General features: G+C 45.6%; 2 protein-coding genes across 2 annotated transcripts; one reads left to right on the top strand and one right to left on the bottom strand.

Annotated features, from left to right (window-relative positions):
- Positions 1-543: 543 nt before the first annotated feature.
- Positions 544-8559, top strand: LOC121662736 (C->U-editing enzyme APOBEC-1-like). Its single transcript, XM_042024262.1, has 5 exons — positions 544-2605; positions 4028-4055; positions 4440-4828; positions 5994-6109; positions 7960-8559. Exons 1-5 carry the CDS (start codon positions 2584-2586, stop codon positions 7984-7986), a joined length of 582 nt encoding a protein of 193 aa, XP_041880196.1. The 5' UTR covers positions 544-2583; the 3' UTR covers positions 7987-8559.
- Positions 8560-11911: 3352 nt separating this feature from the next.
- AICDA (activation induced cytidine deaminase) lies at positions 11912-19006 on the bottom strand. Its single transcript, XM_042024261.1, has 5 exons — positions 18058-19006; positions 14760-14907; positions 14039-14309; positions 13760-13875; positions 11912-13466 (listed from the first exon to the last, which is right to left on the bottom strand). Exons 1-5 carry the CDS (start codon positions 18063-18065, stop codon positions 13413-13415), a joined length of 597 nt encoding a protein of 198 aa, XP_041880195.1. The 5' UTR covers positions 18066-19006; the 3' UTR covers positions 11912-13412.
- Between the last annotated feature and the right edge of the window lie 2878 nt (positions 19007-21884).

Raw genomic sequence — 21884 nt, 5'->3', positions numbered from 1 at the left:
GAGTGAGTGTATGTCCACCATTCTATGTACCCTTTGCTGTGTATGTTCCTCCAAAACACATTCAGGTTCATGAGGCATGCATATGAGGGTGGTGGTTATTAAAAAAATTCCCTTTGCTGGAGTGGTTGAGATATATTCAGATGTTACCAATAGCTCAACATCACGAACCACCTCCACATTTATCTCTTATGGTAACTTAAGCAGCTTCTATAAGGGGGCATAATTGACTGCATGAGAAGTAGAATAAAAATTTTTGCCACAGTTAAACGTTTGAGTAACATGAGACTCCACCTATAGAGATAACCCTTGCTACTGGCACATAGCAGTTTAAAGGGGTACTGGATTACTGCTGGTTGCTCATAAAAACCGGGAAATGGGTTTCCCACCTAGTTGTATGATCCTTCTGGAGGTCAACATCCTCCTCTTGACTCACTGAAGCATGGTCCTCATAAACAGAGTGTGTAAATTCTTTTAGAAGTATGACAATTCACTTGTGTGGCAACCTTGTCTTTCTGATGTTTTTAGGTTAAAGCAACTATTGAATTTGGAAGGGATTCTTCTTCTCCTCACATTAGGCTGACAGGACTAACGGAGCAGTATTTCCAGTTTTCTTTTATTTTTCCCTTTTGGCTTTCCACCATCTTGTACAGCACATTCAACTTCCTGGAGACACCTGAAAATGTTGCATTGCTAATTCCCTGCTGCTCTGACTCATTTTTCTCTCTCCACTTTCTGTGGCACGTTGCTGGTTTTCTATCAGGAACTACTGCTTCTAATCAAACCATTCCTTGCAGATCAGACTAATCATCTCTAAGCCTAATTCACACCTGCTTATTTGTAAATATGCACTGTAAGGACAGGGCAGTGAAGGGATTGCTACAGCACCAAAGCATTCCTGGTCTTACTGAGGATCATGGCCGCGAACTCAAAACCACATCAGCCAATCACGTTTTTGTTTCAACAATCTCTGAGCGTTTGAGCTGCTCCTCTTCACTCTTCTGTGTCGGGAAAGAATCCAGCCACTGGGGAACAATTATGTGCTGAGAAGTGAGGAGTGACCTTGCAGCAGAAGAGGCCTTGAGGGCAGACTCTGTGCTGGCACTGCCTGATGACCTGCCACAACCAGTCTTCTCCTTGACAGAGAGTCCTGCCAGTGCCCGAATCCCTACTCCCTCTGAACTCCACCATTCATGTACACTTCTGGGTTTTTTCTGTCCTGGCAGGAAACTGAATACTTTTTGACAATGGAATACTGAGAGCTTGCTGCAGAGAATACAAATAAATCCCTCCCTTAGCTTTACAATCCCACATCAAGCTTGGCACCAAGGAAGGCAGTGGCTTTGTCCAGGGATCTCTACAGCTTGCATCAGACCACAAAATAATTGTGTCACAAAACCAGAAAAAACTGTAAGTGACAGAGACTCGTTCTACCTGAACCATATGAAGAATTCTTTTGTAATCCCTTTCCTCTGCAAGCCAGTTTTGGGTGTGTCAGTCAGAGGAAAGCTTCTCACTAGAAACTAGCATTGTTTCAGTCATTTTTTAGATTAAATGGGAAATATTCTTTTGCTGCATCTTGTGAGAGTTGCAGAACTGATCACAGGATGGTGATGCCCAGTTCGTAATCCTGAGCAGGTTTCTCAGGGCACTGGAAAATGTCTGTTCTATTTACATCAGCGAACTGATATCATGACCAATAACTTCTGCAGATACTCCACAGGTGGCTCAGATCTTGCTCTCAGAGTGTCCATGTGAGTACAGATATCTTCTCAGTTGTGAAATTTCAAAAATATCTGGATGTTCCCTCATAACAAGGTGTCCACTGCCAAAGCTCTCCTGGATGCTGGGCAGCTTGCTTAGAGTTAGCTTGAGAGTGGCTACCCAGCCACTGAACACAGCTCAGTGGTCACACACATGGAGTGTCTTCCTTGATTGCCTGAGGACCCAGGCTCAGGGGGTTATGAGCAGTCCTTGGAACGCCACAGGAGCAGTCCCATGAAGGGAAATGGCAGTAACCACCACCACCTGCTGGAGTTCCACAGACTCACAGGCTTTTGCACATGATGTCTTCTGTTTCCCTCTTTCCACTGGGTTCTGTCCGACTTCCTCGTGGCATCTGGGTGTCAGAAAAGTGACATGCCATGCCGCAGCTGGGTGGCTTGACGCCATTTGTGTAGACGCTTTTCTTTCTTGTTGCATTGGGGTGACTAGAGAAGATTTGCTTTTCTGTTCTGGAGCTAGAGTTAATAAAGAAATGTAATTTCTGCCTGCACTGCAAAAGGTGGCTCACCTGTTAATTCCAGCTTCTGGAAGGTAACCTTGTACTTTCAAGGCCGGAGCAATTTCTGAGTGGGATCTCCCCCATTTGCAGTTCTTCGCTGCCAGGAACTTTCTTTCATCTTCGGCCAGTGGGGCAGTGCAAGTAAGCATGAATAAAGTCAGCATGAGGAAATACTCAGCTGAGCAGCATTAATAAGGCCCAAAGATCAGTATTCTGGTCCAGGAATAGAAACCGAAACTAGTGTAAGACTACTAAAGGCACACCAGTCTCCCAGGACGAGACACACAAGTCCAGAAGTACCCATGGCTGCTGTCAGTGGCAGAGGTAAGCACATTAATGTGGAAGGCAGGCCTGTTTCTCCATATTCAAGCGTAGATATTTACTGTAGTTGTATCTAAAGGACTGGAGTGTAGACACAAATGTGGTTTGTTGGGACATGAGGATATACAGCAGACAGATGTGGATTTGAGTTTTATGTCTTTGAACCCATTACCGTATCTTGAGTCTTAGGTCCAGCTTCAAAATACTAGTAAAATTTTGTTAACCTTGGAATGGCAGGAAGAATTCAAAATCCCAGAGAACTTTTACTGTGGAAAGAAATCTTGAAGGCATTTAAGAATGGAGCAATTTAGTTAGCTTATTTATTCACATATTTTATTTTCATTGTGATAAATAACTAGAATATTCTTTCTAAAGAATCAGGGCAATAAGGCCGTGCAAGGAGTTGATTATGTCTCTGTTGATGTGGAAAACTATTTTCTTCCTGTTGAAATGTAATTTCACTCTGTATAATTCATATTTTCTCATCTTAAAGAGCTAAGGTGCGGAAAAATGCCTTTAGTACCTTAATTCTAAGTAAATTTTAAAAGAAATCTTTATTGTATCATGTATAATATATAAAAACTAAAAATAAAATTAATTCTTTTCATTTTATATGCACTTAAAAATTTAAAAAATGAAATTAATTATTTTATCAAATAATATGGCAGTTCCTAGATCCTTAAGTTTTCTATGGGTGGATTTTTACAAAAGAAATGAGTGGCTTTGATCACCTGCAATTGTTTTCCTCTAGACCCTCAGCTGGGAAGGGATGAATGAATCATGGGGTCAAAGTTGCTTGCCACCATGGGAGATAAAATGTGTATAATCAGGCAGGTCAGCGTTGCCACCATGTATGTATTTGTTAGTCAGAAATCACCCTCCTTCCTGTACAGGTATTTTTTCCTTGGCACTGATATTTTTTTTAGTTTTTGAAAAAGTTACAGATTAAGTGAAGATGGGAAATTGGTTGTGAAAATGTTGCTGTCTAGTTTGCCAAAATGATGAGTACCGATGGGAAAATGGCTCAAGTTTTGCCTGTCTCATAGAAGTGGTTTGGAAGATTTAAGGGATAAGAGATTTGATTCTGCTCTTTGATTAGTCAGGGAAAAACAGATGCAGTACTGCTGAAATCAGGGAATTTAAACTTGAGTGTTTACACAATCAACCATAATGTGCTAAACTGAGCAAGGGTTCATGTACAACATAGCTTAAACAACCATCAAGTTCAACTTCCAGGTAGGAATCCACACCTCCTGCAGCCCAGCATGCCTATCCTGCTGCGCAGTGATTACTTATTAAGGCCTTTTAGAGAAAAGAGATTTGGTAGGGAGTGTATAGACTGAAAGGTGTCTGGACAGAAAGTGTAGAGGAAATTTTGGTTTCTGACCTGCTATCCTCGATGACTCACAAATATTTTCTGTACAGATCTCCTGTCCAGCGGCAACAACCAAGGGTAAGAGATGTAGCTCTGTCACTGACTGCTGCCTGAGCTCCATAGCAATTTCTAGGGACAGCCTTGTGCCTTGTTTTATTCTTACTATCCTTTTCCTCAATCTTCCTTTCCAGTTGCCTTACTGCTTTGACTGGTACTGATCTCTGTGTGGTGACGGGCTTGCTTACCCACCCAACAGTTCTCAAGGAGGTGTTGGGGGTGTTCTGAAGTCTTCATCAAATTCCAGATTTCAATTGCTAAATTGCAACATTCTTCAAGCTGCTCATTTCTGATGGGAAAAGCTGGGAGTGGGAGGCCTGGCTGATATTGAGAGTAGGCAATGCACAATGGGACCAAACATCATTGAAATCTTGGGATCACAGTACTGCCGGTACTCTTATTCAGGTGGAAGATAGAGCCGGGAGACTTCCAAATAAATTATTCGCCTAGCCAACATCGACGGGGGGTGTACCTGCTGTATGAAATCAGGTGGAGAAGAGGTTCCATCTGGAGGAACTGGTGCTCAAACACTCATAGACAACATGCTGAAGTCAACTTCTTAGAAAATTGTTTCAAAGACAGGCCACAAGTTCCTTGCTCCATCACCTGGTTCCTTTCAGCTAGTCCCTGTGGAAAGTGCTCTGAAAGGATTCTGGAGTTCCTGAAGTCACGCCCTTATGTGACCTTGAAAATATATGCAGCCAAGCTGTTCAGGCACTACGATATCCGTAACAGAGAAGGTCTCTGCAACCTGGGAATGCATGGAGTCACTATACATATAATGAATCCTGAAGGTAACCCAGCTACTCTTTGTCTAAGTGTGGATTGAAAGTTCTGGGATTATGTGCGCTTTTAGTTTGTAATAGTGGTGATGACTTGCTTTGGGGAGGACTAGTGAGTGCAAAAATGTCACTCTCTTCTGCCTTATTTCTTCCCCAGTCCTGTACAGCAGCAGGACCAGCATGGTCATTTCTTCTTGCCAAATACAAACATGGAGAGTGAGAGGCTTCTCTAGCCATCCACACCTCCTTAATATGCAGTGAAAAATCCTGGGTGTAAGACAGAACCTGTCCTTCCTAGAAAACACATGCAGATCAGCTTGCCATCTGCATCAAGTAATTGGTTTCCCTTGGTAGCTGGAGAAGAGAAGGAAACTGTTTAAAGGAGACTTTCAGATGATGCATGTGTCTTGCACATGTGCCTTTTTGTGCCTCTATCTTTCTTGCCTGGTGATGTTTGGCTGTAAAAATAGTCCAGACAAGCAGCTCACAAAAAGAAATGTGTATTTGAAGAGATGAACCTCACACACCTGTGTGGATATTTACCACTGGAGTGAGTAGCTATAAAACCCACCAGGTCAAATGTAATCTTAAAGGACATAGCTTATCTTGGGGATACTGTCTCTGGGATTATACCACCAGAGCATTGACAGAAGCTCTGCCCACCCTATCAACACTTGGATCAATATGAAACTGCTAAATGTTAGAGTCTTCACTCCAGGTTTTCCCTGATCATTGGGGTAAGTCAGACAGATTCATGATTGAAGCAACTTGTCTGACCAAAGCTGTGTTCTCAAGCACAAGGCTGCCAAAAAGGGAGCTTGATCAGCTCTGACTGCATGTGCCACTTCCCTTTTCACTCCTGCCACTCACTGATTCCTTCACTGTTGGCAAATGTGCTCTGGCTTTATGCCAGAGTGTGCTATTTGTCATAAAGGTTGCCCAAGCCACCACAATGATCAATTTCTCTCTCTGGCAATTTTTTTTTAGACATATTGCTACCTGCAGAGTTTTGGTTCCCCTTTCCACTAACTTGTTTGTGTAGTTATTTGTGTATCCCTTGTATGAATATCTTTGTCCTTTACTGTATTCTTACTGAGAAACAAATGACTCACTGACGTTAATGAAGAAAGAACGGGGCATCCTTTCATCAAGAGTGACTGGGTATCTCTCTTCTTAGATTACAGTTACTGCTGGAGAAACTTTGTTGTCTACCAACCTGGAGATCATTATTGGACCCAGGACTTCAATGCACACTACTTTCTGAATTGCAGAGAACTCCTTTGTATCTATTTGGTTAGTAGACACCCGAAGAAAACACCAGGAGAGAAAATAAATGCAAAAAATCCAAGGAAAAGGAGATTTGGATGACCCCAGCAGTGGTGTTAGCAGAAGCGATTGTAGGGAAAAGAAAGAGAAGGTGGTCTACTGGACAGGAGAGGAGACCAGGTCTGGACTAACTGTGGGGCTCAGCCACTCTTTGTGGAGCAAGCCAGTTCTTGCTTGGAATGGTCCCTCTGTGCAGAATGGATGGCAGGAGGTGGAGGAAGGGATGCACAAAGCTGCTGGCAGGAGCTTAGATTCACAGACACAAAACTAACCTGTTTGTAGGATGCTATAAATGCCTTGTTTTATTTCTGGCTGAGGGAAAAGTACACATTACCCTTCATTTCAGTTCCATCCATCCCAAATATTCCATAGGACTTTTTGTACCTCAAGACCTGACCTTTCCATTTCTTTTCTGAGTAAGACATTCAGGTGACAGGATACACAGTCAGTAGCAATACCCAGTCAATCAGCTGACCTAACAAAGTACTTTATGCAATGTAATGGTTTAGGAGACATTTTCCCCTTGGCTTTCAGTCTTTCTGAGTCTCCTAATGCCTGAGATGATTAAATAATTTAGCAGCTTACACACAATCAAGTGCATGGTGCGATGCTTGCCAGGAGCTGAGCAGAGCTGTCTGCTAAATGCTTGTGAGTGCTGACAAACTGCTGCTGACTCAGCATGGCTCCCTGTGCAGCAGTACAAGGGGAATCTGCCCTCCAGATCTTGGTTTTAAAGAGCCAGCTAACAAATTGCCTGTCCCAACCAGGCAACCTTGACGATTTCTGCAGAGTCCTGCTGGCTAGGAAGCCTGCTGGAAGTCAGGCACTTGCTCAGCTGCTCTGCTGTCTCAGCTAAACATAAGCCATCCCTCAAATGAAGGTGAATAGGGCCCATCATCAACAGTTCTAACTACCAACCCTCTGCAGAGGGAATGGGAATGTCTTTGTGCTCAGCCCTTTTGAACATCCTGCCCCGTTGTACTAATTATGCAGAGGTGTAATGGGGTGAGTGAGTTCCAGGCATGTGCTCCAGAGAAATACACACTGTTGCATCAAGCTCTGGCCTTCCTGGCAGGAGAAAGACACTGAGGAACCAGAGGGGATTTGGTGGAGTACCACTGCAAAGGGCAGGGGACTGGAGTACTTGCCCTATGAGGAGAGGCTGAGGGAATGGGATTTCCTAGACCGATAGAGAAGGTGGCTAAGTGGGATCTAACTGCAGTTTTCCACTACATAAAGGCAGTAAAGACATAGCCAAACTCTCCTTGATGATGCACAGAGGAAAAATGAGGTAACACACACAAGCTGCATTAAGGGAAATTCCGACAGGATAGAAGGAAAAAGTCTCCCCTGACAACGGTGTGGTACTGGAACCCGGAGAGTCTGTCACCTCCATCCCTGGAGACACTGAGAACTTTGCTCTGAGCTGCCAGATCCAGCCTTGGAGTTAGCCATGCTGCAAACATGGTGTGGTACTAGAAACCCCTGGGCGAGCCTTTCTAACCCCCCAAAAAATCTGCCTTTCCACAGGATCCAACTCCACTTCCCCTGCATTCAGCTGTGCAAGTTGCCACCTTTTAAATGCTTCTGTTTCTGAATGGTTTGTATTTCTAGCAGTGGTGTACATGGCACAGTATATTGTGAGGTGCTACCCTGTTGTCTGGAAAAACGTATCCCGAGGGAGATCATCTAACACACTGAAGGAGGATCAGTGATCTCTTGGACCAGATGCTTTATTTTCAAATTCTCTATCATGCTGAAGAGATAGCTTAAGCTTTTTGTGTCTAATTTTTAATGGTTGTTTTTCTTCCTCCTAGGGGCTTCCTCCATTTCTGACAAACTGAACACTAACAAGCATCACCACCATGTTTCTAAGCTCACTTTGTGCATCAGTACAAGACCAGAAAATCCAGTCCCTGGCAGTGTTTTCTGCTGCAGCCTTGATAAGCTTCTTGCTGCCACCAGAGAAGACTCTTATCACTGACTGAGCATTGCTAAGTATTGGACAGAGCAGAAGGAGCTCATGAGAAGCCATCAGCAAGCTCGGATGATGCAGCCAGGCATCCAGGACACAGTGCTCTGTGTCTTTACAGAGCTTCCTGAGAGTCCAGTAAGGATGGAGACTGTGCCCCGTAATCAGGCCTTCCATGTCTGCTGATTCTGCAATCAGATTCTGCAAGTACCCTCTTGAAAGGCCAGCATGTAACATTTTTCATGCTCTGATCTGTTCCAAAGAAGTAATCAGCTATGCATTCTTGCTTTCAGAATTTCTTATGAAGATCACTTTTATGCCTACATGTGTATGTTTTGGAAAATATTTCATACCTTAACAATATTTATGCAATACTGTAATAATACTTCATTTTAAGGTTTTATTTATGACTGTAAAACCAGTGTAATAAAAGGGAAAACATCAACTCTGTGGAAACTTTGCTTTTCTTGTTCAGCTCCTTGATACACAGCCTTCCCTTGTAATTCCACACTCTGGAGACATAGCTGTTCGTTGCAAACTGGGGGAACAAAATAAAAAGTCTCTGTTTTTCCAGCTGGAAACACAGAGTGGGATGGTGAGGTAGGAGAAATTGAAAGCTTTGAACTCTCTCTACTGGCAGCAGGCAAAAAGAAGATACAGGTGTATAGGGTCCTGCAGCAGTTTTGAATTTGAACTGCAAATAATGTAGAACATCAGAATGAATCATGTGGGGAGCTGCATGTGTCATGATTCCCAACCTCTTCAAGCAGGAGGCCCACTGTGTGATCCCACTGGGGAATGTGCTGATGCTGAGATCCGCAACATGCACAAAGGATGATTTGAAGAACCAGGCAGGGGCTGGTGGGAGCCATGCCTATCTCTTCTGGTTTATTAATGCTTATAGCATCCTTTGGCCATGCCAAAATCTCCAGATGTTTAGCAGACCATCAAGACAGCCAGAAAAGCTGCAGGCTGAGAAAGCAGCTCCAGTCCCTGCAGTATGAGAGTGTATCTAAGGCTGAGCACAGCTGGCTGGGGAGAGTCTCCTACGTTTATCAAATAAAATAACTCCAAGCAATGTATAGCACAGCTGAAGTTTTCTTCCCCCTGTCCAGGGCCTCATACTGGATGTCACATGCCCTCTTTCTGGATGTTATAGTGTTTACTCTTTGCTTCCTTAGGGAGCAATCAAATCACTTGATCAACGTGTAGTTTAGTACAGCAGGGTCCATAACCACTCATGCCCAGGGGTCAGCCCTTTCCCACTGAAGGCAGGAGGACAAACCTTCCATAGTCTGTTTGGAAGCTTGCCAGTTCCAAGTCAGCCCAGTGAAGTTTTCGCACCAGTTTTATCTGCCAGAGTGAATTTGCAATCTGCTGTATCCCTGCCGTGCCCCTACTGGCATGTGAGAGCCTAGGGGTGGGTTTACCACACTGGTAGCCTTTAAAGGCAACTGCAGAAGGCAGCTGGTCTGCTCTCAAATTCTTCTGGCCCTCTGGACTGGTAAAAGCATGTGCCAGCTTGTAGAGTGGGATAGTTCTTAACTGTGAATTAATGACAAGGTTTTAGAGTGGAGAGATCAACACCCTCCCTGCGCTGGAACTTGGGTGCAACAGCAGCAAGAGCAATGGAGTTTTAGCCATATCTGATGTGGATTTGGAAGCCTGAGGGGAAACCTGCCTAAGACAGAAGTGTATGAGAGGTTTAAAAGCCAAGGCAGCCCTCAAAATACTTGACACCCTTCGGTGCCTCCCCATCTGCTATGACCTCTGCTCTTGCAGCAACCCACTTTCTCCTTCCCCAGCAGAGGCTCTGCTCATCATCACTGGCATTGTCTGAATGAGGGGTCTCTTCTCTGCCAAATCCCTTCATGTTTCTTCTGTGAACCAAATGTGACTTCCATCACTGTGAATATTTAATACATATGTGATGAAAGAATGACATTTCTGCCCATAGGAATGCTAAAGGGTCAGCACCAGGGAGAGTAGAAAAACGTACTCAAAGACAATGTACTGGACACAAATACATCTAGGCTGAAACCCCCTTGAAGGGACAAGTAGCAAGGGACGACACTCCATGACCCTGAAACCCCTTTCTGTCCTGATTTCCAAGTACCAGCATGCAGGAGAAGAAGAGAAAGCAAGCAGGGAGAAGACATGGCTGTGTTTGCAAGGGTTTGGAGTGTGTCTTTGCATTGTTTAATGGTAATCTGTTTCTTATTATTGCAAAGTCCGAGGACGCCGTGTACTGACCTGGAGTAGTGCTGCGTGCAGCTGTGGGAATGATGTCAGTGTCCTGCTCTTCAGCGGGCATGTTCTGGGGGCTGTCTGAGAGACAGGCTTTGGGAGCCGTTTGCAGCATGGAACAACATCCCTTCAAGCCAACACCCTCACACAGGGTGCCAGACACCCCCGTGCACCAGGAGATGGCAGCCATGCCCAGATTTCCACACCAGCAGCCATCCCGTCCCGTTTGTCCTGTCTCCTCTGTTATCAAAGACCTATCCTCTACAGCTCCCTGGATTGTGCCTGTGCCTTGTTCACTGCTGCAAACCCCAGAGTGTTGATCAAGTGAGACTGGGGTTTTCAGCCAGCACCAAGGCCCCTGCTCTGGCTGTTTCCCACAGTCTAGGGAGGAAATGTCCTCCCAGAAATCACAAGCCCCCATTTCCCACAGCTCAGGCAACTGGGGTTGGAGGTATATTTGCCACAGTCCCCTTGAGAGCTTAGCTGTTGCCCAGGTGCATAGAAAGGAAAGAGACACCTAGAATAGCACACCCACAATCTCCATAAGGCTGTAAAGATAAATGGCCATCAAGAATATAAAAGCAATAGCAAAATGTTCACTATATCCACAGTCTACAAAGCAAGTAAAATATCTTCTGTTAAAAAAGTAATGTTACTACATAACAGTTACCCTCCAGGGAGTTATTCTTGGCAGAGACACCTAAAGCATTTGAGGTTGAATTAATTTAGAAAGCCAAATTAAAGAATGTCTTGTAACAAACAGTATGAATTGGTATTTGTGAACAGAAAAAGTGCAGTTAAAACAATCTCTGTAGCAAAAGAGCTAAACTCCTTTAGCTGTATCACATGGATTAACTCTACAGTCCACTCTGAACTTAATCTGACTTATGTTCAGAAGAACCTAAACATAGGATATATTCTTAATGTAGTTCATGATTCTTTTCATTTACTCATTGCATTTTTTCTCCTCCTGTACAACATCCCCTGGTGTCATGTTTCAACAAGTATCTTCAACTCAGTGCTAGTCAGAATTTAAGCAGAAGCCAATTCCTTTTCAAAGGAGTTTTCCTTCAACTCCTTTTATAGAAAATATTAATTTTTCTAATAATTTCACTGAGAAGGACAACAGTGTTGTACAGGCCAATATCAAAAGTTGAAAGACAAAGATTCTTTATACATCTTTGCTTCTCTTCTTGTTTTGTGAAGCATATTGGGTCAGGACTTCTGCGTCCAGTGTGGTCAATTACAAGTCATGACTGGGGACAATAGGCTGGCCATCAATGAAAGAAGCATCTCAAATAACTTCAGAGATTTTTGGTAGTATTTCCAAAGTACCCAAACAATTTATCTGTCTTGATCTGCTGGGTCAATAACTGTCAATAACTTCAAAGCTACAAGTAAAAGCACAAAGATAGTTTAATAGTTCCAGGCTGTGTCTCCAGAAACGAGAAAGATGACCTGTCAATCCTCTGTGTCAACTTTACCTCCTTCATCCACATGATACCAAAAAAAAAAAGACAAAACCAGATGCTAGTTTGTAAGACCTTTATTTATATAAATAATATGCACCATATGAAACAAATATACAACACCATGCTCGCAAATTAATGCTTTGCAAAGGACTCTCATTGCTATTCCTCGTCGAAATTTCTCAAGCTGAGAGTGCCTCGGGAGCCTGAAGTTGTAGGAAGCTTGTGATGCACCTGGTTGTGACCTCTCCTAGCAGGAGGAGGCCCTGTAGGAGCAGGGCTCTCTGCTGTCCCCCTGCAGCTGGCCGAGCACCAGAGGAGGTGTTTTGAGGAGCTTCCAGCCTTACCCAGAAAGAGGAACAGGACAGAGCAGAGAACTTGTAGCCATCATGAAGGAAATAGAGCACACCCAGAGTGTGGGACACACTTAGCCTTGTCAAAGCCTCAAGAAGTTAGATTGGAGAGGAAAACCCAGCTGTAATTTAGGTGCTGGGAAGGTGGTGGTGAGCAGGCAGGTACTATGAACCCGTATCTTCAGCTTGTAAAGGCTGTGTCCACCAGATCAGATGCTAATGGGGTCCCCTAATGGAAACAGAGTGATTGCCAGGCAGGAGGATGGTTTGATTTTTGCCCCTACAGAAGATATCTATCTACAGGCTATAGAGCTTTGCTTATGCCAGGATTTTTTTCTGGCCAGCTCTCAGTACAGTCACCAACTAGACACTGCTGGCCATATTATGGGCAGTAAAAGACCTGGAGAAACAGAAGACTGTGGGACTGTAAAGGTGCCTCTAGCAGAGGCAGTTGGCTGGGGAAGGAGCATATTGCACGTCTGGCGTAGGGGGAAATGCTCGGTGGATGGAGAGTACTCAACACGGTGGGAGCTGTGGTGCTCTGCACACAGTCCACTTACACAGACCTGCTGGCTTCAAGTGAGGTTCTCAAGCTGAGCTACCTGGGCTGTCAAGGACTCACTTCAACACTCTCAGCTGAGCTTTCCAACAGCTGGCCAACTTTGCTGTTAATACATAGGCTGTACCACTTCAGTGGTGATGGTTTTCAACTTCCTACCCACATCCAGAAGGACAAATAAACCATTTCACAAGGAAGGACACAGAGCAGCTGAGTGTAGTTCAGCTCTAAGAGCCAAGAGATGTGCTCCCCAAAGCCCTCATAAAATGTGCAGGTCAGTGGAGTGCCAGTGAGAACACAGCCACATAAATAGCTTTGCAGGCTGTCTGCTCCCACCTGGGCAAGGATAAACCCAGAGCTCCACATAGTGGATCACCTGAATTAGCTCTGCAGGGACTGAGGGGGGAAAAATCATTCTCTGGTAATGTCACTGCAGTCCTGGCTATTCCCAGTTAGCAATGGATAAGGTGTGAGCCTGGGGAACGTGTCTTCAGAAGATCAGCCTAATTCTCCTTGGAAATAAAAAAAGTAAGGATAGTTTTATCTCTAGACACAGGGCTGGAAGGAGGAGAGATGCAAGGAGGGAAAAGATAAAGATCTGTCATAAGGGAGAGTTGGAAATCAAAGAACAAGTGTTTGTGAAGTCTTCTGATTGCTGATGACTTTCACTTCAAAGTCCCAGGATTTTAAAGGCATCTCGCAAATCATCTACTTCATACAGTGGCTGCAGGACAAAATATAAATGGGAGGTCAGTTGTCAAGTGAGCAGGAACCTATGAACATGAGGAAGGACTGGCAGGAGATGAGATGAGAGGTGGAAGAAGGGGAAGTGAATGAAAAGAGGAGAGATGAAGAAAGTTGGGGGAAGAGGCATAAATGATGTGGAAGGTGAAGACACACGAATGAATGGAATGGCAGATGGCAGGGATGAGAAGCAAGAGCAGATAGGAATTGTAGTGAGGAAGACAGGAATAAGATGAGGGAAGAGGCACTGGAAGAAGAAGAATTGGCCCTTACCAGGAGGATTCGTCGAAGTTTCCTGGCGAGATGGACGGAGTTTTCATGCAGGCCTTCCCAGCCTTTGAATGTCTGTTCCCTGTTCTCCACAAATGTGTTCCAGCAGTAGAAGTAATCTGCACAAAGTACAGGGGAGTTACAGGGTGCTCAAGAGGACACTGACCTCTCCTAGGATCCCTAAACCATCGCACTGCATCTTTTCCTACCTTCTCTCCCCCTCCTTGGTGTCCCTAAGCCCCCTTAGTTCACCATCATCTCTTTCTTGCCCGCAAAACTCACCTTTGAAGGTCATGATGGCAATTTGTGCCCCTGCCTTGTGCAGGCGCCTCAGCCCCTCGGGCTCTGCCTTGCGGTCCTCGCAGAAGTAGAGGCGGGCCATGAAGATGCGGAGGGTCAGGTTGGGGTAGGAGCGCAGGAAGTTGGCGATGTGCTGGGCGCAGTCGTAGCAGGGGCTCCAGGAGGTGAACCAGGTGATTCGGTAGCAGCGTCCCGGGTCCAGGTCCCAGGCTGCGATGTAGCGCAGGAAGAGCACCTCCACGTGACAGCCCATCTTCGGGAAACGGGGACAGATACGGGCAAGGCGTGAGGTGGGGAGGGAGAAGGGTGTGAGAGGGGCAAGGAGGGAGGCGTGGCGTGGATGGGGTGTGAGGGGAGGAGAAAAACGATGGGGGTCAGCACACATGGAGAGAAGGCACGGCAGGCACAGGAGGGCGCTGATGTGGAGGGATGTACAAACGGGATGAGCGGGACCTAAGCAGGAAGGCAGGTCGACTGGTAAAGCAGCAGGCAGTGTGGATGTCTTGCTGGTAACACACTCGGGGGTAGCACAAAGGACAGGTTTACCCAGAGGCTGCATCCCTCAAACACTGTGCACCAGCACAGCGTCCAGGTGTGCCTGCGTTGCTGTCACAGCCCTCTGTTCCCTGCTGCCCCGGGCAAAGTGGAGCTGCAGGCACCTCAGCATGGATATAAGAACAGGAGGGCAAGGCATTCCCCGTACCTGGTTGCGCAGGTATCCGAAGTCCAGGGAGCACGATGTGGCACTGTCCCGGCGCTTTACGACGTAGCAGAGGTAGGTTTCACGCCGGCCCTTGGCCTTGCGCAGGTTCCTGAAGTTGTAGAGGAAGAGTCTCCTTTGCATGAGGATGCTGCAGAAGACAAGAGAGAATTTACATTAGCCCTACCCTGCAGCCAGCAGTTTACCACGTCTCTGTTGAGGGCTCAGAACCAAAAATATCCTCTTCACATCCAAGCCTCTCAGTACGAGAAGAGTGTCGGTAATTTGCATGAAATGTTCTAGGGAAAGGATGCAGACATGACTGTGGGGATGAAGCAGGTGACCTCGTGAGTGGAAACAGTATGTGAATTAATAGTGATTAGTCAAACAGCAACTATGGCTGGGTAGAGTGTGAAAATATCTGAAAATATCCAGAACATGGACACCAATGAGGGAGAAGGATGAAGGCCTGTGAAGATGAGAGGGTCTGGAGTTCAGTCATCAAGAGATGTTATTTTTGCGATATGAAACCCTGAAAATCCACTGGGACAAGGGATCGATCAAATTAGAACCTGTCCAGAGAAGACTGTACTGAATGTATTCCAAACATTGCTTAAAAGAAAAGCAGAGTTGAAAGTGTGCAGAACTAGGGAACAATGCCATCCACTAGCTGATGGAATATATAATGGGTAGGCATGCTGATACCTCTCCAGGCACAAGCACCATTTCCACAGCAGACAGACATGAAGACTGGCATGGGCCTGCTCCCGTGCCCAGGGACCCTCCTGGGAAGAGGCAGCAGGAGCACAGGGCAGGTGTAAGGTGGTCATGAGCCATGTCTAACAGCCTCGCTGCCAAGCGGAGGGACACAGGCAGCTGGGTTCATTGAGGTGAGATACTCACCTCCCCCGCAGCAATGCAAAACAGAAGTGAATAGGTTAAAAATAATCACGTCCTTTGTCACCTTTTCCCACTGTTAGGCTGATGTTCAGCACAAAGATGGGGTAAGTTTAAGAGATACTGAGCTGAGTTTTCTGGAAGGTCTCCAGTGAAGTGTAGAAAAGGGGAATTTGGGTTTGTTAGGAATTTAAATCTGAGAGTCTAGGGACATATATACACCCCTCATGTGTTTGCCAATGTCACCATAAAACTTGAGCACTGCAGAGCACTTAATGACCAGCTAACAGGCACCCTCTCTGCTCTCCTCCAGGAGCTTCTGTCCCTTGTGCACCCTCACACAAGTACTCATTCATAGAGTCATGCACATCCTCTTGCCTTTTGTTACCCAGTGACATGCTCTGAGGTTGTGTAACACTCCCTACTGCTCCTCACCTGCATCAGACACATTGTCCCTCAGGCACCCTTGCTCCCCTTGTCCCACAGACAGGCAAACGACTCTTTCCTGTCATGTCTCCCTCAGCCTGCAGTGCAGAAATACCTGTCCTGCTCACACAGAAAGAGGAAGCACAGGCATACTCTGTTATGCCACGCTTTGTACAGACAGGCTCCTGCAGAAGCACATCACATGGGAGCATGTCTTAGAAGAAAGTCCACAGAGAAGACTGCACACACTCAAGAGGGTAAAGCATCCCCACTAAGCATTCCATTCAGCCCAACAACAGTCTGAGGCAGCTCCTGGAGGTCTGTCCCATAAGCACTAAGGTAGTCTGGCTCTGTTGGGCTTGCAGGCTGTATCAAGAGTAGAGCACAAGCTGATCCCACTGCCTTTCGTCACCCCTTTCTCTGGCTGTTCTTGTTGGGTGTGTGTTTCCCATACCCACAGAATGTTCTTCATCATCTTTCTCACACTTAGAGCTGACTCACTTCCTACCACCTTAGAGTCACCCTATTTCCCTGCCTTTGTACAAACATTTACAAATTAACATGTGTATATTCCTAACACACACACACATTGGTCTCCTCACAAAATTATCAACCAGTGGTTCACTGCAGGTTTCTAAGTCTTAGATGTGTTATTGCAGGGATGTGGAGAAGACTGTCCTCTGTAACAGAGGTGCTGGAAAGGGGGCACCTGTTCTGTGGTGGTAGATCCTCAGGTTGTCCAGAAAGGATAACCCAGAAAATTGCACAGTTGTGATAGGTCAGAGGCTTGCAAAACTCTTACCTGGGGTGTGCCACAACTGCAGAAAATAGAGCAGAGGCACTGTGCACAATTCAATTGCTTGCTGAAGAAACAAGCCAGGTGAAAAACAATTACAATTATGTTGATGTCTCATTAAAACCCATATGGAAAAAATACTTTTTATCACATCAAAAACATAAGGGAAAACAGACTTTCCCTTTTTTCTCTTTTTTTTTTTTGTGTGTGTGTGTGTGTGTGAAGTTTTGAGCAAAACCATTTGCTCTCAAAATGTTTCTGATTCTTCTTCTAATTGTTCCTTTTCTCACCTCATTCAATTTTTCTCTATTCAATGTTTTTGTCCCTTCAGAGTAGCATGTGGATGCAAATAAGAGTGAAGAAACCACAGAAAAATAAAATTACGATCGCTTAGATTATTTTTCAGTTTCAGAACAAATTGAAGACAATTTGAATCACAGAAGACATTTGTTCAACTAGAAATGTTCATTAACATCAGATCTTTTTCTCCCTTTCCTCTGGAGTTCACTGTCTCAGGGTTTTTTTTCCAGGGAGGATTTCAGAATATGGCTGGTGCAAACAGAATAATGAATGAACAGATGTTGTGGGGAGCAAGGGAGCAGATGTCTAGTTAGGTATAAACTGCTGGATACACATGCAACTCCTATGGCTATAGCATAGCTCCAGGGAAAGCAGCAAGGACATGGGAGTTGTGATCATACCTGGGCACTGAAGAAGCAGCCTGAACAGAGATCTTCTTCTCAAATAAAGACTAATGAAACCAGAGTGAAGCCCCCTGAGTGTGTGCATAGGATGCAATTGTGGAGAGTCATAATAAGCTCACAGAGTAATTGCAGTGCAAGTAGAGGATTGAGGTGCTTTAAGCGGCAGATAGCATCTGACTGTTCATCCTTCTGTTATCATTCTTTGTTTCTAGAAAAGAAAAACAATGAAAGCAACAAAGAATAGCCACAAGAAAGAAATGACAGAGAGGGAAAGAGTACAGGTGGCAGACAGTCAAAGAGAAAGAACAACAGAGACACAGAGATGCAAGTTGCAAGAGCAGGACAGGCAGGGAGTCAGATCACTGAGTCAGGTGGGGAAAGGGAAAGGGATGGTCAACACCAGAGGGAGAGCAAGTTAATTCTGACAGAAAGACTCTCATCTCTCATATGAGTAAGAAACTAGAGGCACTCATTTTACCTGTCCATGACTGCCAGGGTCCCTCTCAGGTGATGGGATTACAGGGAGGTTATCTTGCAGGCTCTGTCTGTGCAGCCCTCTGACCTGATGTACAGAAATGTGGACTGGCCTGTGTGTCCCCTCCCCATTCACCCCTATCTACTCTCTTCTGGCTTTCATCGGGGTGTGGCTGGGGGAGGAGTTAGAAGGGTCTCTGGAGCTGCAGGAGCTGAGAAGTGTTGAGATGCAAAGGGGCATCAGTTCTGAAAGATGCTCAGCACCCATTGGTCACCACCCCCCACTGCACTCCCTGTTGGGCCCCCCCCCCCGCCTGCAAAATTATTCTGAAATAATATCAGTAGCATAACAAGGCAGGAAACATTGTCTAGTGGTTAGAGGGGGGCCTGAGAGCTTGTGTACCACTAGCTCGAATGTGGGCAAAACCACACCATCCCTCTGGGCTTCACATCACGCAGCTGTGCAGGGAATGGGGCGACCCTGCCCTGCTCCACTGCAGAGGCAGCTCTATGCAGCACTCTGGAGCCACCCCGCTGGAAGGAGCTCAGAGAACACCAAATTGTTGGCAGTCTTTCCCCACTCCACTGTGACCCCCTGAAAGGCCTGGCAGTTGCATGGCACAGCACTGAAGCTGCAGACCAGAGTGAGAGGGACTCAGGTCCCAGGGTTCAGTGGGGAGTGCCTGGCCCCACTTTGGCACCTGAACATTGCCACGGGTGTCTGAGCCCTGTCAACACACCAGGAGCGGTGGCAGACCTGCAATGCAAAGCCCTACACAAAGCACCAGTGGGGAGTGTCTGCCAGCTACTGGCACTGGCACCAAGATCTGCTGGTGGCAGGGTGACTGTCAGGACCCGCTGACTGAGGTGTGCGCTGTCACAGCCAGGCTGGCACTGAGGATGCACAGGCTTTGCCCTGCCAGCACCGCTCTGGGCTGCCCAGGCTCTGCTCCTGCCCAGGCACCCATCCTCTCTGCAGGGCTGAAGGACAGCTGAGGGATGGGGCAGTGCCTTGGGCTGGGCAGGGTGCTGAGGAAGCAGCCAGGGCACTTTCTGCTCTGTTTCTGCCTCAAGTAGGGCATGGCTGAGAAACAGGGCTTTTGTTTACCTCACGCTAGGGTAGTTCTTCGTTTTTTCTCTGCTTGATTTACTTTCCTTATTAATTTTACTGGTTTTCAGAATGCTAAGGCTTTGTGAAACCAGTATATGTAAAAACATGCAAAGGAGAGATGAGTTGCCAGAACAGAGCAGACTCTCTAGCCCAGCACTTGGAGAGGACTTGTTTTTGAGAGCAGAGAGCATGGCATATTTCAGGAAAAGAAGAAGCACTCCTGGAAGGCTCAGGCATGGGCTGTCCTACTCCTGGGGGAAATGCCTAGGTGGGACACATGCTCTGTGAATACACATTTTGGCAGCTGCATTGATCTCAAGAGCTGTGGCAATTATCCTCCTTGAAGATCTGACTCCTAGTGTTTGACCAAAGCTAGAAGAGACTGAAATCCTTGAGAATCCCTGTCCTACTTAACAGAGTCCAAGAGGACAGTCCTGCTAATGAAACAGCTGTCCCCTTTCAGCCTTTGCTCTAGTAGCACCTTGTGACAAATCTCCTAGGTGAGACCAACACCAAATCACACTTTAATGCTAGTTTTTTCTTTTAATGATTCAAAGAGGGCATTTGTTACACAGGACATCAAAAAAAGAGAAAAGCAAATAAAAAAGCAAAACACTCTGGGAAATCTGCTTCTTAGAGATCACAACTGTTTTTGTTTCATCTGATGAATTAAGGTAACTTCAGCTTTATTCTTGTGCTGGCTCTAAATTTTTATAGCCAAAAGATTGCAGAAAATTTTATATAACATTTTCTACTTTGAAAGGAGTCAATAAATATCTCCATGGTCAGCCTGGTCTTCCCTATAAATTAAATTGGTACAAAATTATTTTTTGAAGATTTAACATGTCAAGTCTCATAGAATTTTAACTCGATCCTTTCTCTGGTCCTGCCTGTAAGTGGAATTTACTCTTCCATGTTTAAAACATGCTCTTTCCCTTAAATGTTGAGAGCTTCTTTGCTCTCCACAGAGATAAAAAAGAAAGAAGGGATGAACAAAGAGATGAAGTATAATTAATGGCAGGTCTCTCAAGTTGAAGCAATGCCCTTTGGTTAGACAGGTAACTTCCCTCACGTGTGAGGTGCAAGAGCACAAAGTCAGTGGTACAGATTCTCTACCCCTAGCACTAATCCCCAGAACAGAAACATCCTGGTGTGGATGTGTTTTAGTGTCTTGCAGCAAGTCTAGGGGACATTTCAAGAGGGACCTTCGGCTCCTGTGCAGTTCTGCCTAAAGCAGGAGCTGCACTCTCTTGCCACAGCAAGATTTTGCTCATTAGCAGTTGTCACCCCTGCTCTGGTTTAAAAAAAAAGTAGTTTGGAAAACCGTGGAAAGGTTGCTGATCCCTGGATCTGGTTGCTTGTCCAGCTTTCTCCCTGGTTGTAAATTGCCAAGTCTTTTACATATGTCAAGCATATGCTGGGAGCTAATACACAAGGAGGTATGCTGACCACTTCAGTTTTCTTTCCTTTCTGCTCAATGCAAACCTATTTGGAGAGGGACCTGAAGATGGGAGAGGAAAATACTGAAGATGGCTCCATCACTGTTTCTGATCAAAGCCCAGGTCAGTTAAAGGCTGGTGGGGATGGCTGGAAAGGGTCCCTGTGCTGCTGTGTTTGGAGTGTTATCTCGCAAGAGGCACTGCTCCAGCTTTTCGGGATCATGGAAGGATGTTCTAGCCTCCCTTCAGGTTTCTTGTGCTCAGGGCTTTATTTTCTGTCTTGGCGTGAGAACAGAGAAATAGCAGCTGGATGAAGAATAGTGGTCAGGTGTAAGGTGGGGGAGAGGAGGGATGTAATGGTTTACTTTTACGAAAGATTCAGAAAGCAAACTACCAAGAAATTAGACAGCAAAAATGCAGTGAATAATTAAAATTATCTAGCCCCAAAGCAGAGGAGAGGTTGCTTGTTTAGTCAACAGGAAGTCATGTGTTGGTGCATACCATTATAAATATATATTTATTTTTTTCCATTCACCCTTTGCTCAGAAATGGCCTTTTGAAACCAGCGCCACTATCACCAGTTGGTTGGTTTTGCACTGAACGCAAGAAACGCAAACACCTGCTTCCCCTCGCCTCAAGAGAAAACCTCAAACAGAAAAACTTTCTCTGCTCCACAAGTGCTGATGCACCACAGACACTGACTTGCACAGAGACCCTGAGCAGGGGAATTGTGGAGCTCCTTGCAGTTAGGCATTGGCAGATAAATAAGCTGATAAGCTTATTTGCTACAAGCACGTAGAACATTCTCACTTGATATGAGCATATACTAATTGTGAGACTACATATTAAAGTGCTTATTTATTACACCCACGTTGCACTGTGTCCACTCCACAATGATTCACACCCCATTTAGAACGACAGACCCAACACAAAGGTAGTGCACCTGCTCAGACACCTCTACCAGGCACACCACTCCCGTTATTCCAGTCCTGGGTTCAAAAAACCCCTCCACTCTAGATGTAGAGAAGCTTGCTGTCTAGGACATGGGGCAGAGAGCCCTGTCCCTAGAGCTGCCAGCTCATCCTGTGATGCAACTGTGGATGCCATACCTGGGGAGAAGATTTCAGCCGCTGCATTAAAAAGCAGTGATTTTTGCGGAGTACGCAGCACCACGGAGATATGTAAAAGCTGAAAGGATGTGTGTGAGGTCTGCCTGGGCTGGACTTCACCAGAGAGGGATGGTGTGGTGGGGTTTGCAAATGCAAAGCTAAAGCACTGTGG

This window comes from Corvus kubaryi, unplaced genomic scaffold (assembly GCF_017639235.1).
Source record: "Corvus kubaryi isolate FWS band 111438036 unplaced genomic scaffold, C.kubaryi_AGA036_p1.0 37260, whole genome shotgun sequence".
NCBI classification, from domain to species: domain Eukaryota; kingdom Metazoa; phylum Chordata; class Aves; order Passeriformes; family Corvidae; genus Corvus; species Corvus kubaryi.
The sequence above is the reverse complement of the archived record's forward strand: the minus strand, read 5'-3'. Positions and strand labels throughout refer to the sequence as shown.